Source organism: Camarhynchus parvulus, chromosome 2 (genome assembly GCF_901933205.1).
Source record: "Camarhynchus parvulus chromosome 2, STF_HiC, whole genome shotgun sequence".
Classification (NCBI taxonomy): domain Eukaryota; kingdom Metazoa; phylum Chordata; class Aves; order Passeriformes; family Thraupidae; genus Camarhynchus; species Camarhynchus parvulus.
Window position 1 is genome coordinate 130507134 of NC_044572.1, and position 24949 is coordinate 130532082.

General features: G+C 38.6%; 1 protein-coding gene across 1 annotated transcript in view; it reads right to left on the bottom strand.

Moving 5' to 3' along the window:
• RGS22 (regulator of G protein signaling 22) overlaps nt 1-19839 on the bottom strand; it is a 61068-nt gene extending 41229 nt beyond the window's left edge. The window contains 10 exon segments of the mRNA XM_030971823.1: nt 751-904; nt 907-924; nt 1367-1553; nt 3421-3506; nt 7225-7446; nt 16051-16113; nt 18912-18946; nt 19527-19606; nt 19608-19764; nt 19767-19839. Of these exon segments, the coding sequence (XP_030827683.1) occupies nt 751-904; nt 907-924; nt 1367-1553; nt 3421-3506; nt 7225-7446; nt 16051-16113; nt 18912-18946; nt 19527-19606; nt 19608-19764; nt 19767-19839 (1075 nt within the window).
• Nucleotides 19840-24949: the final 5110 nt, after the last annotated feature.

The window sequence follows — 24949 nt, forward strand, 5'->3', positions numbered from 1 at the left end:
TTGTTTTCACTTTACAAAGAAAAATCCCAGCCTCTTGACACAGGTCTGTGAAATGAAAAATGGAGAATCGTTTTTCAGGACCTAAGGCAATTAGGTAGAGAGATACATCTCTGAGAATGGAGAGAGCAAGCTCCTAACATATGAGCTGAGGCTTCTCCTCCTCTTGCTACTGTGTAAAAAGCAGAAGCAAGGCAGTGCAATGAGGTCTATGTCCATATGTGCATCTGTATTTTCTCTCCCAGAACCTCTGGAACTTGCCGAACAATTTCAAATAAATTTGAAGATAGACAGGATTCCAAATTATTACATCTTACAAGATTCATAAAAATTGGCAGCCAAAAGACCTTTAAGTGCCCAACATAAACACCCTAACAAGATGGCTGAAACACATCATATGCTATCAAATACCCGAAGAATCCAGACAAGAAAGTCTTTCAAAACATATGAATGCCTCTCCCCGCAAAAAAACCCAGAACAACTCAACTGAAACTTACAGATTTCTATGAGACAGAAATGTGTAAGAAAAGAAACTACTACTATCACAAAATTAGTTGGCTACTAGATCAAACTTTCATGTTGTAGCTATAGAAAGAAACAAATGTCTGTCTGAAGCCTCAGATGCCATGCGATACTCAGAAGGTAACAAGTGGAGTTAGCAATAATTCCTTAGAAGGCCTTTCCTTTCCAGCTAGTCTGAGCTGTGTTACAAACCACAGGGTTATGTAACCCCTTTGAACCCTTGTTACTTACCCAGAAGGGGACCTTTTCCAGGCAATGATTCATCTCTTTTATGCTGCCCAGGCAAATGCTGAGTATCTTGAATTTTACTAGAAACTACAGGATGCGTATATGAATCTGTAGTTTTCACAGAATCACCTTGTTTTGCCAAGGTAAACCAATCCTTTATACCTGAGAAACCGTAGCCTAGGAAAAGAAGTTTCATAGAACAATTAAAATTTCTCTGTTTATTGTCGTATTTCTGAGAGCTATAGCTTACTGTCCACAGGAATTCTGTGCAGTCTGTTTGTGTAGATTTCTGTAAGGATAGTTCCCAATGCAGAGGTGTGTGACAGTAGCTGAGCATACTTGTATGAGCTGAGCTTCTGTTTAAGTTGTATTACAACTCATCAACCTTCTTCTATAGTATAAAAAACTTTGAATGTAAAAGCTATTTAGAGAATCAGAGAACCAGAAAATGGTGTAGGTTGAAAGGGACCTTGAAGATCATCTATTTCCAACCCCTCGGCACTAGACTAGGTTATTCAAGAGTCAGTTGTCCCATTAGACTGTGACCTCAGTTACAATAATTCTACCCAATTCATTCAATCTATCTTGATGTTACACCCACTAAATATGTTTATTTTACCTCGCCAAGTGATACATAGAACTTCTTCATAGTCAATGAAGTCAATGAAGAGTCATCCTCCTCCTCCACAGGAGAGGGAGAACTTGGGCCTTGCTTCCTTATCCTTATCCAGGGAGAGTAGTCACTATCTATAATGAAATTAATGCCAGTCTTGCTCCATTCTACTTGTGATATCAATTTAGCTAGTCTGAAATTAAATGTTGAGACAAGAAAATAATTAATTTTAGCTTTTAATCAGAGAAACAGTACATTTCCTCAAAGAACAATTTTAAAAAACTATCTAAAAATGGCTACAGAGAACTTAATGATGCTTTTTTCATAGAATAATGGAATTATAGAATATCTTGATTTGGAAGGGACCCACAACTATCACTTAATCCAGCTAGGTATTATTTCGTCCTTCAACTGCTGTCACATCTGTAAATGCCACTACTGCCACTGCACAGCTCACCAGCACATAGATAGTGCCCTACTTGCATTACCAAGCTTTACCACTACACTTCTTTCAGGATTTTGCATGTATCTCTGCAGTTCCAAGTCCTGCCAAGATTCCCTTGAACATTTTGTTCACTGAAATTGAACTATTCTCCCAGATTGCAGAAGTCCTGTATCACTACCAAAGACTACACTCTGGTTCCTGACAGAAGCAGTCTTCCAGCAGGAATGCCACAGCACTGATTACACTGATGGAACTTTCAGCTGAGGACAAGACAGCTGGCACTCTTGTGCTCAGCTGGCTGCCCTGCGGGGATTCCACTGTACTGAACAGTTCTCCAGTGCTACTTTCTGTCAGTGTGAACACATTGCAGTGTTCAGGAAAAGCAATCTTAGAACCACATGACAACAGTGAGGATGCTCTGGCCCCAAGAACTGGGCAGAACTTAGTTAAGTTAGAAACAAGTACAATGCCAACCAAGTCACATGTGAAGGGAAGGTGAAGCCTATGCCGGAGCCTACAACCAAGTGAATGCTCAGTTTTATTTGTGCCCACTATTGGAGACCAATTAGGATTTATTTCTAGGGTTACAGTATCTTCATCTTTAAACACAAGTTTCCCTTTTAGCATCTGAACTTATCTTGATTCTGATTCAGAAAAGCAGCTTGAACTACCGGTATCAGTTGAAATTAAGTACATGCTTAAAGATGGTTTTATGAAATTCTCTTAGTAACTCTGCCTAATCAAACATTTGCTATAGCAGAAGATCAAAGTTATTGTTTCATGTGGCCCAGATATGTGTAAAGCAGGCTGTTAACAAAGGTATAATTCAGGACTCTTACAGTTTGCTTGTTCTTTGCACACTTTTCCTCCTTGAACTTAAGTGCGGTTTCTAGGTTATCAAAAATAAAAAACATTTTACATTTTTTAAATGTATAAGTCTATAACCCAGTAGCCACTCTGCCATTACAATCAGCAAATATGAGTTTTGTGAACCATATTTCCAGGCTGCCTCTCCTTTTGGACCCCTAAAACATGCTACAATCATCTGCATCTAGACACAGCCTTAAGGGATATAGAGGTAGGTCCTCCGAAAAATGCACACTAGATCTCCTGAACATCTGCTGAATGGACATCTGGAAAAACACTGCAAGTTTTTAACAGTAAATCATCCAGTTACGCCATGGCATCCCACAGAGGACTTTGTTAAACTCTGACAGAGGCCCCAAAGACACTAAACTAATAATAAAAAACACTTCCTGTTTTTCCCAAATTAATTTCATAGACTTGTAACTTCTACTTATATGGCTTACATATTGATTAGCAAAAGATGCATTGCAAACGTGACTTCTCTGAGGTACAGAGATTTAGAAATCAGTAAATCCCATTCTTACCCTCTTTGTAATGGTGTAGTATAGGATGTAATTCATGGTCAAGGAAAATTACAGCATGATGAGTAAAAAAGTCACTAACTTTATCCAGGTCACTAAAATATTACAATAAAGAAAACAGGACAAGAGAGGGCAAAACCACTTTAAAAATACTACCAAGATTAATTAAACAAAAGAGGAAAATGTACAAATTTATAACTAAAAGACAGCATAAAAGATTGCAATACCTGTATTCAAAGTAACAGTCACTTTCTAGAAACGCTGGAAGCCTTTCTTTCTTAATCCACTCAATTGCTTGTTCTTGATCAAGTTGCTATTAAAAAAGAAATGACAAATTTTTGCAATTCTTTACTTTCTTGACTTACTTGCCACTGCCACATAACTGACCCTCTACATCCCCCTTCTACAGAAGCATTGTCTTAGGAAAACAAATACAGAGTGAACACCACCTTTATGCTGGAACAATTACCTTCCTATTAAAAGCTAAAAAGATCTAAACCTGATTTCACCTACTAAGAGTTCAGATTTTGTAACAAATCATGAGTGGTTTTTCTTCAGAAATAATGTGTGCATGAATCATTCTTTTACTGCACAATTTCAAATGCAAATTACATGCACAAAAAATTTCTGCAGCAGGAAACTGCTGCTCATTCTGACTTTGACACATTTCATAAATAATAGCTATTATTTTTCCTCAAGAATTTGAAGAGTAAGGAACCTTAAATTAAGTTATACTTTCATAATGAGAAAGTTCGGGAAAATAAAACCAAAATCAAACAAATAGAAATCCAGTTAGTTATCACCTCTCATGCTTTTATGTGTTGGATCACTGCATAACTGCATTGTACACAGTAATTCTCATAGTGGAAACCCACATTTGGTATGACCTGGGGCCACAACAAATTTCTGCTCAGGCAGTCTAAGCGCCGTCCTCATTGAAACAGAAAGAGAGAGGCCTCCAAGGAGTAGTTTGGGGGGTGAAAGGGAAATGTTGAGCAGCAAGTTACACGGAGACTGCTAGTTCCAATGAAGTAAGAGTAAGATCTCTGACTATGGACACAACGATCCATAGTTGCTTCCCTTAGAAATTACATACAGCCCTTCCTAGTATTTTTTTAATAGTGTACATTTCCACTCTTAGGGGATGATCTATTTTATTCATCTGAGGTGCATTTTTCCTTTTACTGAAGGCAAGACTAATTATTTTGAAGAATGTAGTAACTAGCCTTGTCCATAAAAACAGGTGAAGTTTGGGCAAGGATGGATACTACTTGTTGTATCAGGTAACCAGTTTATGCAGATCACAGCTTGAATTTTCTTTCCGTGAGCTAATATTCCGTTCGGGGCAAGGGTTATTTCTGCCTCATACGTATCTGTAGGGGATTAAAAAAATCTGAATTACTCAGAAAGTGGGTGGTTTCATTTAGAGAGAAGAAAATATTTCAAAATATGGAAAGCTTATGTTGGCAGTGGCTCATACAATGTAATTTGTGGAGATGGAGACTAATTACTCCCAACCACACAGTGTATGCTTCTTCTTGGCAATTGACAAGTATTTTGAAACACAGAAGATAGTTTCTTTATTTTGGCATTTAATATTTATGCATTTACTGACTTACAGCCCAGTTTTTTATCTGAATGATTCATAACATGCTCACATCTGTACATAGCTGGTACACAAAATTATATGTCATATCAGAAGGAAAAAATTTCTATTCTTTCCCCATCCCCAGAGAAAGATGCTACATTTAATCTGATGGAGTTTGTTACCTTGGTTAGTTTCTTTACCCAATCAGCCTTAGACCTTGCTAGGACTCAATCCAGCAAAGCTTTTAGCACGTGTTTAAGTTTAAGCATGTGTTTAACTTCCCTTGATTAAAGTTAAGAACATACTTAAGTGCTTTGCTGAACTGGGGTTTCTCTGAAGTAAGGTATGTGGGATGCCAGCCAGTTTCTTTCCATAGTTGTGATCGATTTTACATAAGTCCACAATTTTTTTCTCAATGTATTTCACACCATGACATTGACTACGGATTAGAAGATACTGACTTCCATATCAATGATTTGCAAACGTGCAAACACACATGAAGAAAACTTTTGCTTATCTGTAAATTTGTAACAATCTGAGAGGGAAGTAGAATACAGAGAAAAATACCACTGTGTGTATTTCTTGGCCAAGATGTGTTTAAATTCAGAAAGGCCTACTAGGATTTTCCAGTCATAACTCCTTTTCATAAGTAACCTGCCAGTGATGATCAGTCAAGATGACTTTTTGAAATCAATGTAACATTTAAAAACAACTGTCAATCTCTTTAGTTCCTGTGAAAGCAGTCAAAGCAAAGCAGACAGCATCACCTGACAACTGAAAGATCAAATCCTACTTGATTTGAATAGAACTACTTGATAGAGTTGTTCTGGGGTGGCTTCTCTGGGTGCAGTCACTGTAGTGCAATGAATGGAGCTGACTTCCTTCACCCTGTGTAGTTGCAGTAACCATTTGGGACAAACTGTTTCACAGATCATTTTGCTCCAGCTCAGACTTGAGATGTCAAGCTGAACTGGATGAGGCATCAAATAAAGGAGGATCAAAAATAAGAAGAAATATGACCCATTTGCCCCAAAAGGAGAAGAAAGGGTACTGAGGCATATTGTTCCTCAAAAGGCTATAATATTTCCCATCTATGGAAAACATCCCAGGGAAAGAAATGGAATCTTAAATAATACTGAAGCCCTGTTTCTCCAGACCACATGAAAGAAGAAAATAATAGTGAAATGGCTTTGAATTGCTCAAGAAAGGCCATCTACAGTGGTAATGATGGGAGGTTAGCCCAGAGAGCAATGTAAGCCACACTTGCACAAACACACAGCATTTCCTCAGTTTAATACTGAGAGCAAATAAGAAATCAAGAACAGCTCTTCTGCTTGTGTGCTCTCAAGCAAAGTATTTGTGAAAATTATTATTTAACATGGTAGCCTTGTCCTTTTGTATCATTTGTCCAGCTTAAATGCGGATAATTGAAGTATCACATTAGTATCATTTTGTTAAACATCATTGCCTTTTGACCTCTCTCAACACTGTTTTCTTTTCTGAAAATCATTCATCTTATACTGGGAAAAGCAGTGGTCTGTCACAACTCCCTGCTTTTCTCTCAGCTTTCCAGCTGTGACATAATTTTGAGCAGGCACTGAAAAAATGAAGCAAGACCTTATACTGGCCTTGAATAAAAGGAAATGAAGACATGTTAGTTACATCCATGCAAAATAAGAAAGAAAGGAATAAACCAAGCATCCCAGTGAGACATTTTTTTTGTCCTTGAAACCTGTTGTTTAAAGGTAAAATCCCACATCAAATTACACCGACTTGTGTTCTCCCAGGTGTGTACGATGCTTCAACTGTTGCTTTTAACCTGCCTATTTTGGTGCTGAAGATGGCCTTGGAAGTAGGCAGGTGAGAATACCAAAACTGATACTGTCTAAGCAAGCCTGAAAACAGATTTTTTTTTCATAAATTCCAACCCATCTTTCCATTAATTTTGCTCTTTTCTTGCCAAAGATTATTTTTTCTGGCCATTTCAATTGATGCTAACCATGTAAATCCTTTAGGAATTAATGGAAGAGAGACTTATGTGTTGCCAGACCACAGATGAGCTCATAGCCACACAAGGAAATTAATTAATAAGGAAAGACTGAGCTGCATTAGTTTCAGTCAATTTGCACATTCCAGGGATCACTAGTAAAGTAACTGTTGTCATAATATTTTTTCTTTTAATATTAAAAAGTATTCAGACCACACAGCTGAGCCCTGCCCTACAGAATCTTCAAAATTCTGTGCTACAGGATGTGCATCTGTAATTCCATTCACTTGTCTGCTAGACACATGTGCATTACAGGGCACAATTTGGCCCATCATTATGTTTTCCTAACATAAATTAACATTTTTCCCAAGCTGCCAAGCCAAGCACAACAATAACGATTGCCAGTATCTCTACAGTAAGATCTAAATATAAACTCAGGGTCTATAAGATGCTTACCATAGTGTTGCAATTTGGATCAATACTAAAAGTTGAAGAAGCAGTGTGCATTTTGGAGAGCTGCCCATCATTCTTTTCCTTGCTTAGAACATCATAAATGGGGCTTGGAGGTTTTTCATCATGTAGAATTTTTTTCGGCTGGCTTTCCAGGCGTTGTGGGGCATAATTAACTACTTCAAAAGCCCCAGCATCAGAGTTAAACTTCACTGGCTGGGCAAAAGTCTACAAAAGAAGTTAGGAAAGTTTATGGTACTGTAATAAGGCAACTGTCATTTAACAAATTATTTTTTTATCATATAGAGGCATCCTACAGATTAGAAAATTGCATTATGAGGCTTCTTTCTCTTCGGGCCTGAAATAGTAATTTTTCCGCATTCTTGTTTTTGCTGTATAGCCTTCCAAAGCATTCCTACCTTTTTATTTCAGCAATGCTTAATTGTCAAGAATTGAATTCATTCTAGATCACAGACCATTCTTTTTCACATGTAAATAATTGATTCAGTACGTGAAGTGTAGAATATATAATTAACTGTGACTTTAGTAACTGTCCTACAGACAAGTACTCACCTACAGTATTATTCTCCCATTTGTTATTATCAATAATCAAGGCATGAAAATATTAGCAATCAAACTGACCTTTTAAATGTGAGATGCATTTGAGGAGGATGAATCTGAAGATTTTCATATGTAGGAAAGCTTTGTCACCATACTGTTACTTGTAGGTCAAACAACTACCAAAACCCATGTCCTGTAGCAAATTTTATTGTACATCACTAGTTCAGTCAAATACTGTATAATAGATGAGATGGACTGAACTCCAATTTTGGCCATGCAAATGTGACTTTTGTCAACTCACAAAACCCCACTGCACATGTACACACTAAAACAGAGCCATATTTCATCTTTTAAGTTCTGGTATCAGGTATTTCCCTGAAAGACTATCTTTCAAATTCTCTTACTTGAAATGAAGAGGAAAAATATGGATGGATTTTACAAAAGTCATAGAGAATACCCATGACAGTTATGAATAGGAGATTATACAGAACTTATGTGCATTATATACTCTATATTATATAGAGTATATAAGCATCTCTGCACTCAGTTGGATGACAAGGCATGTTGTATTTAGGTACTCAGGAAACTATGGCTACACCTAAACCCAGTGCCAAAACTTATTTTGGCTTTGTTCCAGACAGGATCCCACCTGGTGTTTGCACAGTTGTCACTCTCCTGCATTTAATAAGAATATTTTATTTGTTCAAGTACTGTATTTTTCATTTCCTTAAACTTTTTCATATATCACATATATGCACACAGACATAACTCATACATTCTAAATATGTTAAATACATGCTACATCTAACATAGAAATATACTACAGAACAATTTGATTCTTCTTCACACCTGTATAAGCCCAAAGTAATGATATTAGTGTCATCTATTTCATTGCTTCTGTTTGAAGCCCCCTTGTTGATCAATGTCTTGTAGAGCAATGCCCAGAATTGAACCATGTGGCTGCAATATGTTTTTTCAGCATTCCCAACTTATCCCATAATGTCTCACTGTAGCGGCTCAGCCTGGCAAAGCACACAGCATGTGAGAGCTTTAAGTGTACGATGACATCAGACCGTCACTGCTCAGGGCCATGCACTGAATTGCATGAGTCTGTTCAGTTACCTAACTTCAGCTGAAATCATGGATTGGTTTTTGTTCTCTGACACCTTCTGCCTCTTTTGGCATTAATTTTCTTCAGGGCACTCAGCAGGTTTTAGTGCTTTTTTTTCCAGATGTACTGAACAGCATCTAACAAACCTTTCATGTGTAGTAGATTTCCCTACATGGAGACCTCCTCCCAGTTTGCTATGGGCACACTTCATTTACTTTCAAACCTAATTTGTGCTGCTACCAGCTTTTAAGTGACTAACTGTGCAACCTTAATAGCCTTTACATGTTTTCTTCCTTATATATTCCTTCATGTTTTAAATAAAGAAACTGAAGAAAGTACACTAAGAAACAAAGTACTTCAGTCTCAGGATTTGAAATGCTCTTGCTTGTGGAAAAAAAGCAAACAAAATGCAAATTTCATAATAAAAGGCTTTGTGACTAGACATGATGAGATTGTTTTAGTTTTATATTTTTCAAATTGAAAACTAAGCAAATACAGTGTTAGTTTAGCACATATATCTACTTTTATTTAATAATTTGTAACATACTCTAGATTTAGGATTTTTTGATACTTATTCTATTTAGCTGAACAGAAAACTGTCACAATTTTAACGTAGCGAAATGGATGCTAGTGACAATTTTTAAAATGTAAAGTGTGTTGTTGTTTTGGGGTGGGGTGACTACCAATCATTTATAAGACAAATATACTAATGGAGCAAAAGAACATGCACTGATGGGATAGGAAGATCTAGACTTCATACACCACATACTGGAGTGAAAAAGGGGGGTAGAGTTCAGACTTTTGGGGTTTGGATGTGGTTACTCATCCCCAGGGACATCAAAAGGCAGCATACTTCTTCTATCAGTCAGAGACTAGCCAGTAGATTTGACTCTAGTAAGGATGCATCTGGAATACTGCTTCAGTTGTGGGTCCCCTGTACAAGAAGGATATTCACATATTTGATCAAGTCCATCAGAAGATCACGAGACAGTCAGAGGCTGGAGCACTCACCCCTGAGGGGGAAGCTCTAGGAGAACTAGAACTAGCAGCAGCCTTAGTGTATTTATAAGGAGATTGCTGAACAGATAAAGCCAGGCTTTTTATGGAGGGGTATGACGGGAGGACAAGAGACCACTTGTCATACACTGAAACAACAGAGGTCTCAGCTGGATTGTAATAAAAAAGGTGATTTTGGGATGATTAGCACTGGAATAGGCTGTCCAGAGAGGAATCAGCTGTTGGAGGTTTTCAAGACCAACTGCAAGAAAGTGCTAAACAATCTGGAGTCAGTAGTAAAGCAGTGACCTTGCTTTGAGAAGAAAGCCACACTATAGACCTCCTCAAAGTCTCTTCCAGACAGTAATATATGATTCTGTACAAATCCCAAATTCCCAAAAGAGCATCTCTCTATCTGTCAAAAGCATTTTAGAATAATTCAAACCTTTCTGGAGGAGCTTGTTTACTCAAAAAATCTAGAATGATAAATCAGAATGTTTTTATAAGCATAATAAAAGAAGAGATAATTCCTAATCTTAACCTATCACCACCACAAAAATAAAAGTGACAATGTTATGAGAAAAATAAAATGGGAACACACAAAAAAACACCCCCAGAATCTGATTTTTTTGTAGGAAACATTTTCCCAATTACCACACAGGAGAGAGGATCAGTCAATCCATTTTCCTTTCAGTATCTGAAGAGTTTTGGGGCAAAACACTCAATCCAACCACTGTCACACATTACAAGCCACAAAAAAAATGCACCAAGAAACTCTTCAGTACCCTTTAGCAAACGTAAAACGTTTCCAGTGGAAGTCAAGTACTGTAAAATCCTGTAACACTTCTCAGGACAATGAGAGAGGTTTATGGCACCACCAATATTCCATCCTTGCAATAATAAGGAATCTCTTCAGTCAAGACACCTATGCTAAGGAGTGGATCATAGTCTACACTGTGAAGGAAGGGGGGAAAATTATCCATGCCAATCTAATATACTAAGAAATGTCTTTCTTACCCCACATTTGGCAAGAGCTTTTGCCTTTTTACAGACAAGTAAAATACACTAACCAAAGATTAAATGTACCAATCTCTTTAGTTTGAGCCAATTTTTGATGCTTTGAAGATAGAAAGGGAAATCTCCAGAGAAATTATACCTCAAGATGTTAAGAAAAAATAAATCAGGTTTGGCAGGAGCCTTGAAGCTTGGGGTTCATATATTGTCAATGTAGCACAATAAATAAGATAAAGGACTTTAGAATACCAACAAATAAGAAGTCTACAGACTTTGAAAACTGTTTCACTTGCAGGAAATTCTCCTCCCAAAGCCAGTATGACCAATGTAACTCAGTGTAGTAATCTCAGCTTCAGAAAAAAATCCCTGAGCAAATAACAAAAAGTTGCTTTTAGACTGTGGTAGCAATACTATTAAATAAATAAACAATTGCATGTACTTTTTGACAGCAAAGAAATTTCTTAGCTGTCAAATGCACACTGAATATGGTTTTCAGCTGAAAAATAAACAGAATACATAATTCTGAAACCTGAAGTTATACACTTAACTGAAGGGAAGACAAATTTCTCTCAGTCCTCCCATAACAGAAACCAAAACAGCATCCATCATCATGTTGCCAGGATATCAGACATATAAATCTCACTGTTCTCTGTCTTAACAGTTTTCAGATACACTCAGCTTCGGATACAATTAGGAAATGTGTAAATATGCTCACATCCCAGACCCAAATAATTTAGTTGATCCCAAGAGAAACAGAATGACCATAGCTTGGCTGCTTCTTAGGTTAAGGGTGGGAGTAAATAGAGATCTCATCCAGGAGCATTGCCAAAACTTGTTAAGAAGGGTATATGTATATCATAAATAAATGTCAGTGAGAGTCCACACCAGAAAAGAATTTGAGTAGCTCAAGTATCTGGAAAAATTCACACTACACATGGTCAATGAAAAATCTCCCACTGACTTTAATGAGTCCAGGATTTCCCTTCTGTTGATGAGTAAGACAAAAGTCATAATCACATATCACAATCCAATTAAGACAGAAGAACATTTAGAGTAAACACATTATTAATAAGGAATGTAGTCAGGAATGCTTTGTTTGGTTCCTTCAGTGTCAAAGATATGATGCAAGTTTTAGTGCTGGGTAAGTCTCAACACAACGTGCAGGTAGGGCCCTACTTTTGTCAAAGCCTTTTTAAGAGAGTATTGGCAACTGCAGCCTCCCTCCTCATACCTGGAAAAGACAAGAGAAAACTAACGAGCATGCACTGATGCCTTGAACTGATGATTTGATGCATGGAATTATTCAAAGTTATCTTCAAAGCAGTGAAGAGCCTGAACTGTGCAGCAGAGCGGTTTGCTTTTATGCTTTCTGCCCTTTCTGTAATCTGTGACTCAAATCAAGCAAGATTTTATTTGTGACAGCACTAGGTTCTCAGAACCATTCAGTCTTCAGAAAGACCAATTGGCCCTAACTTTGTTACTTGGGTTTAAATTGTTTTAAGAATCACCACCTGCATCAAATGCTGGACCCCAGACTACCTGGAGGAGAGCTTTTACAGTGAGAACAATGTTTTAAAGAAATATTCTTCAAATCTAAAGTTGAAAAATTATGGTCACTTAGAAGATTTCTGTTGCAAGGAAAACCAACAACCAGGGACTCACCACCAAATTGTCATCTCCTGAATGTGCATCAACTGAGGCACAAGGTAGCACTTTTGTCTCCAGTGCAACTCTTTGAGGTTGCAAAGAGGAGGAGTGTGCCTTCCTCAGAATCACTGGTAACTGGAAAATGACAGGCAAGACCCAGCATGGACTTGGGATGGAATGAGTAGCAAGCAGCTTGTAGAGTGCAGCAGAAACAAATTGACATTACTGTGCTTGCCTTCAACACTGAGCTGGATGGCAATTTCTGACTCCTGAATTTCCATTCCTGACTAAACACATCCTTGGATGTTTTTAGTACATGGATCAGAGGTTCAAATTCTAGCCTGAACTTCTAGAAATGGAAATTTGTCCAGGCCAATGTTTCTCTTAAATCTTTCATTTTACATTAGTTACTAAGGAAGGTGTAACTCGTTTGTGTGTCATGTAATTGGTTTCTGCTACTGTGGAATCACTGCACTACTGGCAACAAGTGCCCTCCTGAAGTTTTTTGCATTTATGTGTTTCAGAAATTCTTTCTGTAAATTACACTTTATTACAGTATATAGCCCTTTGGAGTACCTAGATATTTATGTCAGATTACATTGAATGTCATTATAACAAGAGGATCACTTAAGGGATACACTGTAAATCAAAAAAAAACCCACATTAAAAACCTGCTGCTGTTATACCAAGTCCCCAGTGATACAATTTTCCATATGCTAATGGTGCATTATAAATCAATGCAGAAGCAGTCCCTTAAAATAAGCATATGCTCCCCCTCATTTCTTGTATCAAGTCTCACAATATTTTCAGTTTAACTTGTTGCCTAACTACTAGCACACCTGGGTAATGCTGTTCCCAGGCAACAGTGTATAAGCACAACAAGAATAAAGCAATGGAAATTTCAATGCACTGTTTTAGTAGAAGCCTTCTGAGAAGGAGAGGGTAATCATGAATGTAAGGTATTCAAACCACAGAACTCAAGGCATTAATAGAACTTAATCCTGAAGAGGATAAAACCTTAGGAAAAGATCAAAGAGAAAATAAAACCAATTATGAGAACATTACAGTTAAAAATAGCTAATAGAGCACCTGTTTTCATGAAGATATGTAAATATGTGGAAGAGAGACCATGCGTCATCTTAGAAACCTACCAAGACTACCAGTATAAACCAGTGTTTACTCAGGAGTGACTGTGAACTCTTTTCTGTGGGCTTCCAGAGCTGTCAGGAGTGCCTGGACAATTGCTGCAGCTCAGAGCTGCTGAGCTGTGCCAGGACTGTGGGCTGAGGAGCCCTCTGAGGCCGAGGAGAATTTTGGCCTCTAACAGATGTCCTGAAATTTGTCTATGTCTAAGGAGATCAAGAGACTAAAAAGGCTGAACTTCTTACCCACTCCATCCTCTGCAATTTGGGGAAAGCTTGAAGCATTGTTTCCAAATAAGCAGCAAAAGCATGGAGGATGGTACTCCTGTGCTAAGAACAAACATGGAAGAAGGCCTGGGTTTAAAACCTAAGTCCTTAGGCTTAGATTTAGGCAGAAATCCTAAGGCAGCTGTGGGGCAGGGGTTGGGGGAGTTGAGGTGCTGGAGAAAGGGAAAAAAACATCCCTCTTACCACATGATTAGTTCCATCTGTGTCTCTCTAGCTTTGTATACTCTTCAGTCTTGCAGTGTGGTGAAAGCACGTAAAGTCTGAGTTCCTGAAAGAGGTCGGCATCGATGCTGTGCACAAAACTCACACTCTGACATAGAGTTAATACCTCCAGATTCTACTTTAGGATTAAAATTTGGAATGAGGAGCCCATCCTTAGTAGTACAATTTCCTTGCTGTGTATATTTACACAAATCTATGATGTGCCTTAGAGAGACAGCTATGTCTAGTTCAATTAAGTAAGCCAAATCATTCAGTTATGAATCACAACTGAACTTATCTCATCAGTGACCTCACCAAGTCACTTTGTAGCTCCTTTGAAGTCCAAGGAGCATCAAGAAATATTCTGCTCTCTCCTAATGCTGGCAGTGGTTCCCACCAAGCAAGCTGTAGAATGGATATATGTTCTTGTAGTGTAGCCTGTTGGACTGCAGTGCCTTAGGAAGGGAACAGGCTGTGGGACAGCTCTGTGGCACATCAGGTGGGAGCCACAAGTGACCCTGTAGAAAGGCATGTGCCACCTGGCAAGGGATTTGAGTGTAAGGTGTCAGGGCCAAGACTACTAAGATGAAGTTGGATGAGGTTGCCACATTGAGGGAGCAGAACTGTACATGTGACTCTCAACAGAGTGTGGGGAGCCAGGCTAGTTGATAGGAAAAAGGAGCAAAATACGGGAGAATTGCTTAAATACAAGGTACTGGGTATGATGGTCTAACTGTAACTGGATCAGCACACAGAATACAGTGTAAGGCAGCATCCTTCTGGCTGCAAATGGGAGAGGAAGAGGAGGGAAGTGCCAACTTTGAAACCTTCCAAGCCGTGAAGAGAAGGAGTTTTTCTTGAGCTAAAATGTCAATTAATCACTGAAATTGCCAGAAAACTGTAAAAGGACAAACATTTGTTATGCTGTCATGTTGCAACACTGTAACAGAAGTGGACACCTTTTAAAAAAGTATTTTAAAAAGTCTTTTTCATTTCCTATTAATATATTTTAGTGCACTGTGATTTAAATACATATATTATTAACTATTTAATATTAATATTAATATTAATTATTAATTATTTAAATACATAAATAACCTAGGGATCTTGGTGGACAACAAGCTGTTCATGAGCCAGCAGTGTGTCCCTGTGGCCAAGAAGGCCTGGTGTACATTAGGAAGAGGACTGCCAGCAGGTCAAGGGCTCTTCAGTACAATGGGAGACATTTGAGCAGTCCAGCGGTGGGCTACAAAAGTGATTAAGGGACTGGGGTAACTCTCTTATGAAGAAAGGCTGAGGGAGCCGGGCACGTTCAGCCTCAAGAAGAGACAAATAAGAGGGGCCCTTATCAATGTCTATCAGTATCTGAAGGGAGGATGATGCCAGGGTCTGCTCAGTGGTGCCAAGCAATAGGACAAGAGGCAACAAGCAGAGACTGATGTCCGGGAAGTTCCACCAGAACATAAGGAAGAACTTCTTTACTGTGTGGGCGACTGAGCCCTGGAACAGGCTGCCCGGAGAGGTTGTGGGGTCCCTCTCACTGGAGATATTCAAAAACCATCTGGATGCAAATCTGTCCCATGTGCTCTGGGATGACCCTGCTTGAGCAGGGAGGTTGGACCAGATGACCCACTGTGGTCCTTTCCAACATGACCCAATCTGTAATTCTGTAAATTAGCAAGAGAACGTCTGCCCCCAGAAGTCCAGATAACTGGGCTATTCTTACTGATAATAACACTGAGCAGTAAGATTTGCTACCATTAAAATGCAGATATATGGCAAAACATAAAATTTTCCGAGGTGGATTAAGTTACTCTTAATCTTAGCAAGGCTTTTCTTGTATTTTGCAAGGGATTTCTGTAAGTTACTTACCGGAAGACTCAAAAATTCATTAAAGAAATCCACAAGCATATCATCTGTGGCTAAGCATTCTTCCTATAGAGAGATAAAACCACAAAGCATGGCTTGTAATAATCTGCACTAATATTTAAATGCACTATTGCCTCAAACAATATTTGTTTCTATGAGATATGACATGGAAGATTTTGCAAAATATTATTTCCCATTTTTGAGAATATAGTCATTGCATCACTGTTATATTCTAGCCACTGCACACTGCTAAGGTCCTTAGCAATTTAAAATGCACACATGAAGAGGTAAATCCTTTACAAATGAATTTACAGATAAAGCCTTCATAAACCAAACAGCTTCTAGATGCTGAAACTTTTGAAAAAATGTGCATAAGCTACCAATCCAGAAATTCCCCACATTGTACCTTTCTCTCTTGCACTTGGGAAGAAGGGAGTATAATATTTCACCAGGGCCACCTTCTGCTCTCACCCTGCTGCTTGGGGATATTTGGGGACTAAAAGGGAGTAAAATAACCTACAATTTGGCTCAGCAAGCAAGCAGTGTATGCCATACTTTGAATCTGACAGAACTGGAAGGCTTGCTTGTCACCCTGGTTTTTTAAGATTTTCTAGGCCTTCTGATGTTGACATTCTTGTGGTGAACTTTCTCAGACACTTTCTGTAAATAACTGATTGTTTTGTCTTCTTTTTTGGAGGAGGAGAAAGTTGATGGACTGTTGGTTTGACCAGTGTCATTGGAGAGGTGTCACTGTCACCCTCCAATCCACTGTCACTTTCGGAAAACTATAAATATTGGAGTCAGAAAATAAACTTCCTCTTTCTTCCTTCACCTTGAGAATGGTAGTGTGCTTGTGTTCTTTCGTGTCCGATAGTGACACTTGCTAACATGACACAAAAACTGTAGACTAGAAGTTGAATATTTTTGCTGTTGACAAATCCAAAAGTATGGCTCCAAGTCTTACTTTTACTGACTCAGTATCTCCACCATCCCCATTTCAATTCAACAGAGAGTAAAACTAGAACATTATTCCACTGGTCTTCAGATATGTGCCTTCAGTATAATGAAGACAATATTTAATAGTTTCATTTTCCTGAATATTCTATAAGTTCAGCCTCGCAAGGCAAGGAGAATGAACTTAAATGTAATGTATTTGCCAATAGCAGCAAAGGTGTTGCAACACAAATCTTTATTCTCTTTCTGAAGTTGATATTGAACTGTGCTGGTGAGGAATAGCATTAAAGAGAGGTTATGCACAGGGTACAGGCAGGCAGTATCTTGATCCAAACTCCAGTGGTCTAACATAAATGCAGATAGCTTGTGCTCAGATAAGGAAGAAATCTGAGATAACATGCATGACTAGACCTGATGGTGTTTGTCCGGCCCTAGTCTGCCAGCACTTATTCCTTAGCACTTGTGGTTGCTGTGGTGGCTAATACAGCACAGGCAAGGTAGCCCAAGATCATTCCTGGAAAATGCCGCCAGTGCTGAAAGCAAGGCTTTCATGCCTTATGCAGATCACAGGCCCATGGTCCAATGCAACTGCAGTGCCATGGACCTAGAGATGTTTGGGCACTGCTTAAATAGGGGAATTTACCAACATGTCTAACCCATTTTGAAATTAACAGAGAATCCTCTTACTAATGTCAATAGGCAATCAAATCCAGAAATATCAATTCTGCAAGTGTTAACACAATTAGGAAAGGAAATTAATTAGAAACAAGCTATAGTCAGCTTCATGTTTGGTTTGACACTGACAAGGATGAATCTAGAGATAGGACTAAATATGATAATACATGATGAAAATATTGTTTCAAATGACTTATTAAAAAAAATCATTTTATTATTGGCTGAAGTATAAGCTCTTTAGGAATATGGAGGTGACATGTTTTTAATTTCCCAAGGATATAATTCTCTGTAGTCCCATAAAACAGAAAGAAATGTAAACACAGTGGTTGATTAACAGATAAAACACTTATGATATTATTAATGTGTGTTTTATTATTTACTGCATCTACACATTATATACTTTCCTCTGGTTTTTGGAGAGTTTTTTGTAGACAGCCTTATTTTCATTTGAAGTCAGTTGCACTTTCTTATGTGCACATTATAGGTTAGGGAGTTGCATGTACAATCCTATAGCTTAGAAATTTTGTGCCAGAAAGCATTTGGTTCCATTTCTTTCCATGCCATTTCTCCTGCAGCACAGTCTAAATTATTACTAGAAAAAGCTGCCTTAGAATTGCAACTGAAGGTTAAGGTGTGCTAAAAATTGTCCAAAACTTGTGCTTTTGTTGGTTCTCTTTATGGTAATAAACACTATAAATAAAACAGCATCTAGATATTCCCAAAAGCAATATCTACACATTTATACTTTAAAATATATGGGAAGTGCCCAAAAGGCACTAAGTTACAAAGGCATCCAAAACAGGGAAAAGGCAAACATCACCTGAGCTGTAACAGTAAACATGTCATTTCTTATGAGGTAACAGACAAACATATATACCTTTCAAACAAGATGAAAAACATCAGGGAAATCCTACAATGAGCTATGAGCAAAGGGCAAAAAAGGCAAAGTAAGGAAATTGTTAAACCTGTCATGTTGAATCTTCCAGTTGTGTGTTTCCTTCCTTCATCCTAATTCACTTTCATTTCCATCTTTATTCTCCATAGCCTTCTGTTACTTTTTTTCTAATTATTTTCAAACTAAGTATTTTGTCTGACAAAATTTTAAGAAATTGCCCAGTAATCTACACTTACAAAACAAGAAATGAGAAAACAATGGTTTCCAAAATGGTTTTTTGCCTTTTTTGCCCCATAGCTGCATGATGAAAATAATGGCCAAGACTTATAACAATACTTACTAACATTTCTTCTGTTATACACGGAGGTTCTGAAAAGAAGATATTAAATATCATATGTTATCCAAGCAGTACAGTTAATCTGGTTCAACTACAATACAACAAAAAGCAGTGAGGCAAGACAACCCTCCTGGGTATTTCAAAATAAAATAACTTGGTCTGAAGAAATAAAATAAACTAAGAACATGCTGTAATGTTGACCCATGCATGAAAAGATTAAATATCACAAGAATTATTTAAATAAAAATCAAGTATTATTTAAATATATTATTTCTTATACATATCAGTTAACTTCATGTCACCTTTCCTCTGCAAAACAGATAACTAGAAGCTTGGTGGTTTAATGAAAATACACATTTGTGTGAGACTCAAAGATTTGAACAGTAAATATTACAAATCATGTGATAAAATTAAGAAGATCTAACTGTGGTCCCGAATAGTCAACTCTCCTTCATTCTAGAATATTGTGACTTTAATGATGCCGTTTGAGGGGGATAAGGTTCTCTCTTCGGAGTGATGAGTTCTGCCGGGCAGGTTTACACACGGCAGTTCAAAATGCCCGTCTTTTGTGCCACCGCCTGTGCACCTGAGGCCGCCACCGTGGGGCCCGAGCCCCGTGCGACACGGAGGCGGCCCAGCCCTGCGGGGACAGTGCCACGTACCGGTGGTGAGCCTCTTGGAGCGCATCCTGCCTCCAAGGCCGCGCCTGCCCCGGACAGATCCCGGGGAGCGGCGGGAGCAGCTCCTGCCCAGGTGAGATCCCGGCGAGCGGCGGGAGCGGCTCCTGCCCCGGTGAGATCCCGGCGAGCGGCTCCTGCCCAGGTGAGATCCCGGCGAGCGGCTCCTGCCCCGGTGAATCCCGGCGAGCGGACGGAGCAGCGCCGGGGCCGCCGGGCCCGGCCGGGGCCTGTGGCCGCCGCGCCGTTGCCATGGCGCTGCAAACACCCGGGCAGTGCCCGCCCGGCGCCGCGCTCCCTCAGGGAGGATAGTCCCGAAGGAAATTCCGGAGAAGCAGGAATCTGAGGGTGCTTATAGCCAGAAATGAAACTAAGCGCTCCCAGAATGTTCGTTTCTGCCTTGGCTCCAGCATGGAAGAAAAGGTCACGTTTCTGGTGGGGTCGGCGAAAGCTGTGCGCAAAGAAGGAATTCAGGGTCCTGTATGAGGATTTCAGAGGGATTTAGGTGTTTCACAACTGGGATCTGAAAACCATCCTATCTAGGAAGTATCTTATCCTAGAACTGCATAAATCCTTCAGGATTTTTTGGCATGAAAGTTCACGCGAAGTTTCTCTGCTGCTGCTTGTTTCCAGACCAGCACTGCTTTTAGTAGCTTGGCAAAAATCCCACTGGGATGAGTTGTACAAAATGTCATGGATGCAGGGTACATGAAGGGCTCCTTTGAGAAGCCTAATCCATCAGCCAGGCTCTGGAAGTGCCCAAAAGGCACTAAGACCTTGCCATTCCCAGAAAACTGTCATTTGTGTCCCCTTTCACAGAGCAGAGTAGTATATCCAGCTCTAACACTTAATGGTGAAAAAAAAGTTTTATTTTAACTCATACATTACTTTGGTGGAATCCATGGTAAGTAAAAATAGAACAAATGTACATGCCTGGGGACTGCAGCCTAAAGTCCAGAACCTGATGAGTGTTAATAATGAACAAGCAGCAAATCTGTTACCATAGAGGCAGGGAAAATGGCTTCATCTCCTAGAAGCACATGATATTTGGCACCCACTACTCCAGATGTGCATTCCCACTCTGGGGGATGCCTACCTAAACACAATCACTGGTCTAGTTGCTAAATGCCAGATTAATACTTCTTCCAATTATCTTAATGGAATATTGTTAGCTCTGTGATTAGCTTTTAAGGGTGGTTTGGGGGAATGGGGTGTCCCTTAAGGGGACAGTAGTATTTCCAAAGGCCTAGAAGATAAGCTGAATAATGTGTTCTTCAAGATACACATTTCAGGCAAATGTTTCATATATATATATATATATATGTATATATCTGAAGAGCATATTCAACAGAAGTAAAGAATAAAATATGAAGATTCAGATAAGTTGCCTGTGGACAATTTAAATATCAGTATTCTGATGAAGTATTAACTGTTCTTACATTCTCTGTATGCAGACTATTCAATGAGACATGAAAAATATTAAGTTAACATTGAATTTCCTAGTGCTGTGTATCAGGACATATTCTATTGTCACTCTGAAATATTTCAAATAAGTATACTTAATGTAAGAGAAATTTACTATATGTAAGAGAAAAATGCATAACAGCCCATAAAATGAAAAGTTACACCTTTCCAACAGGTAGAAGAATTGCACTTCATTGTATTATGGGCCTAGATTGTCTCATAACCAGACTACTTAATATGATTTTAAATGTTTAACCTAATGTTCATTCCATTCATTTTACCCCTGTCCCTCTTCCTGATGTAAGTATAAACATAGTCTGCAGTGTATAACTTTCTCCTAAACTTCCCTAATTGCTTGCAACTTTTGAAGAAAAAACAAAAGAAACATTATGAATGACCCTTTTTAAAAAAAAATAGAAGTGGAAGGTACAAGACAGCTCAGAAACAACTGAAGTTTGGAAGTGAGTCAATTAATAAAAATAAAATTTTAAAAGGTCCTTTTCCTATCCTTCTGCCATTAGCTATGTTTTGACACAGAACTCTTAGGTCTTTGTGCTGTTTCAACATGCTTCAAAGGTTACATTTAGGATTAAGCTCATCAGAAAATATACATTGTACTCTCTCATGGAGAATCTATCAGCAGTCATCACTTTTTCATTATCTGAGTTAACAATACACATTTAGATCAAATACCTTGTGTGTGTGTGCATTCCATTCCTGATTTTACATTGCCAGTTAGAAGTTCACCAGCTAGTAAAGCTGAGATATAAAGATCAAGTTCATTTTCCTTTTTCCCATTTTTCTTTCCATGCTCTTAATTTATTTTAATTTTTATTATTATTTAGCTTAGCAGACCTGCAGGCCTACAGGATGTTTCATAAATATAGTCAAAGCTGTGATCTATCCCAAAAAGCATCTTACCCTGTAGTAAAGATGAATGGCTAGATACGATGGGGAATAAGTTCTAAAACAGGAGATACCCATAAAATATAGGACAAAATAAAGAAAAAACACTAAAAGTAGGCTTAAAATTGGTAGAAATTTTAGAAAATGGTGATCTGTCAGAAGACCATCAAAGGAAGAAGCTGCACTGCAAGACAAATGGAAGGAAAACATTGATTGGTCCACTTCATACCTGCTGGCATTTCCCTCCTCGGCTTATTTCATTTGGAGAGCTGAACTTTCAGTCAAAATTTTAATCTGTTCTCCACAAATTTCTGGAATTTATGTCTGTCAGGGTAAGGATTTCAATGTATTGCCCAGGCAAAACATCAAAACTGCTGAGACAGGTTTGCCCACAAAGAACCACACATATAAACTATGCCAGCTTGCTGGACTGAACAAGCTTCCTTGGGACTCAGGTACAGACAAAACATAAAGAGGATTGCTTTACTAAATCCAAATGTACACTTGTGTTTGTAGGTGCTAACCTGTGCTTGATTCCTGGCAGTGGTCATAGTGAAGTCATGAATTTTCACGTAAATAATTATGCATTCAAAAGATAGCAAATACTCATAACAAAAATGCAGATACAGCTCTAGAGAGATACTCAGGGACAGCTATTGATTTTTCATAGAAACCCCCCCTCTCAGATATAAGTGGGCATTTCTTGCTGTGATACCTTTAATACCTAAAAATTTGTTACAGAAGTCTGACTTCAGTTGAATATAACTACAGATTCTTTTTCAGATGATTACCAGGGAGATTTCAGTTTTGCATCTGGTAGCTGCAATCGCATACACTGAAAACAGGTGCTAGGAAACCTATTTAAATATTGACTGCGTAAGTGCCAAAGTGGGAGTCAGATCGCAAGAAAGAAGCACAAGTCCAGTGTCAGATAGCTGGCCCTTAAATGCCTTAAATTATTCTGTTGGCAAAAACACAGAGGCTGCCTGTGGTGATGGTACAGCCTCTGTGTTGAATCTGATAGTCCCAGTTTACAGGCACAGTTTAATGCAATTCTGTGGCTGTCAGAAAAAATTAGTGCAAACACCTGAGGAAACTGTTATTGGAAATAGCAGTCAAAAGAATTTGAAAAGGAGAGAAATAATATTCCTGAAGATAGTCTAGGTTAAAAGCAAAAAAGCAAGTGGTTAAGAATAAATTTGGAGAGGTCAATAGCATCCTGGCCAGATCAGAAACAATGTGGGCAGAAGGACCAGCACAGTGATTGTCCCTCTGTACTGAGCACTGATGAGGCTGCGCCTCAAGTGCTGTGTCCAGTTCTGAGCCACTCACTACAAGGACATTGAAGTGCTGGAGAGTGTCCAGAGAAGGGCAGTGGAGCTGGGGAATGGTTTAGAGCACAAGTCCTGTGAGGAGCAGCTGAGAGTGCTGGAGTTGTTTAGCCTTAAGCGAAGGAAGCTCAGGGGAAGTTTTATCACTCTCTACAACTACCTGAATGGTGGCTGTATGTATGAGCTGGGGGTCAGTCTCTTCTGCCAGATATCAGGCAATAGAACAAGAGGAAACAGCCTTAAGTTGTACCAGAGGAGTTTTAGATTGGCTATTAGGAAAATATTCTTCACCAAAAGGATTGTCAAGCACTGGAACAGGCTACACAGAAAAGTGGTTGAATCACTATCCCTGAAGGTATTTAAGGGACTTCTGATGTGTCGCTTAGGGACACGGTTTAGTGGTGGACTTTGCAGTGCCAGGTTAATGGCTGGACTCAATGATCTTAGTGGGCTTTTTCAACCTAAACAATTCTATTATTCCAGAAACAGTAAAGGAAGAAATGGAACTTAGCTTGGGGCTATCAACATTAGAAACCTTTAACTGGAGGAGACTTTCAGAGGGAAGTCCAAAGAGCTTTACCTCTACAGAAGTCTTTATTTGGATAGTCACTGGAGAATACTTCTTGACTTATCCATGTTGCCAACAGCCCAAGGATTCCTATAACAATCCTATTCTATCAGGACAATATAGAGGTGTCTTATCAAATTTAAAGGCCTTACGTAAGGTTTGACTTCCACTTGCTTAATATGGGTCTTGAAAAACATTAGGGGGATACAGAGACATGCCTGAACCAGAATTTGGAAGGAACTGCTTAGCAATTTGTGATATACATTTGTACTCTTACTACATCCTACATGCCAAGTAGTGTGTATGCCTCCTGCATACACACCTGCAGTCATCTGAGGTCTTTATAAATTTCTATTATTGTTTTAAGGCATAACTCCCAGAGCTTCAGGAGAATTTCACACTACCTTTCCTAATTTTGGAAAGGAGTATTAACACTTAATTGAAAAAGCTATTTAGCAAGATTATGAAATGAAATTATTAGAAATAAAAAGAGAAATAGAGAAATTATTTAGAAATTATTATTAGAAATAAAGTAATTCTGCAAAGACAGAAGGAAAATCAGGAAAGAATTACTAGAGCCAGAACTATCAAACCATGTACAAGATAGAAACATCTACAGCAAGGCAGAGAGAATTTTTTGCTAGCAGCCCTACTAGAGTTAATGTAGCATATCTTTCAGCTGAAACATAATACAGATCAGAAGAAACTGTGACAGTTATTTCTCACAGAGATTTCACTGTCATGGGATGTATTCAAAGTTTTGGCACTGTGTACAAAAGATTGCATTGTTATTGTCTATTATCTATTTTCTATATAGATAAACTGGAAACGTGGTTTGTAATACATTTTGGCTGTGCTAACTTAAGCTTTTCCAACGTACAACCACTTCCTAGTTGCGCAAGTAGATTTCATGACTTTTTTTCTAGGGTTACTCACAGCTTGGTTTATGACAGGTCAGTTTCTTGATCATGGCTTAACAGGTATTCCAGTCCACCAAAGGTCCAATGCAAGAGGCATAATGAAGACACTCCAGCAGATAGCAATTGCATAGACAGTAATGTCAAATGTCCTTTAGCAGGTCATCTCCTGGCAGCA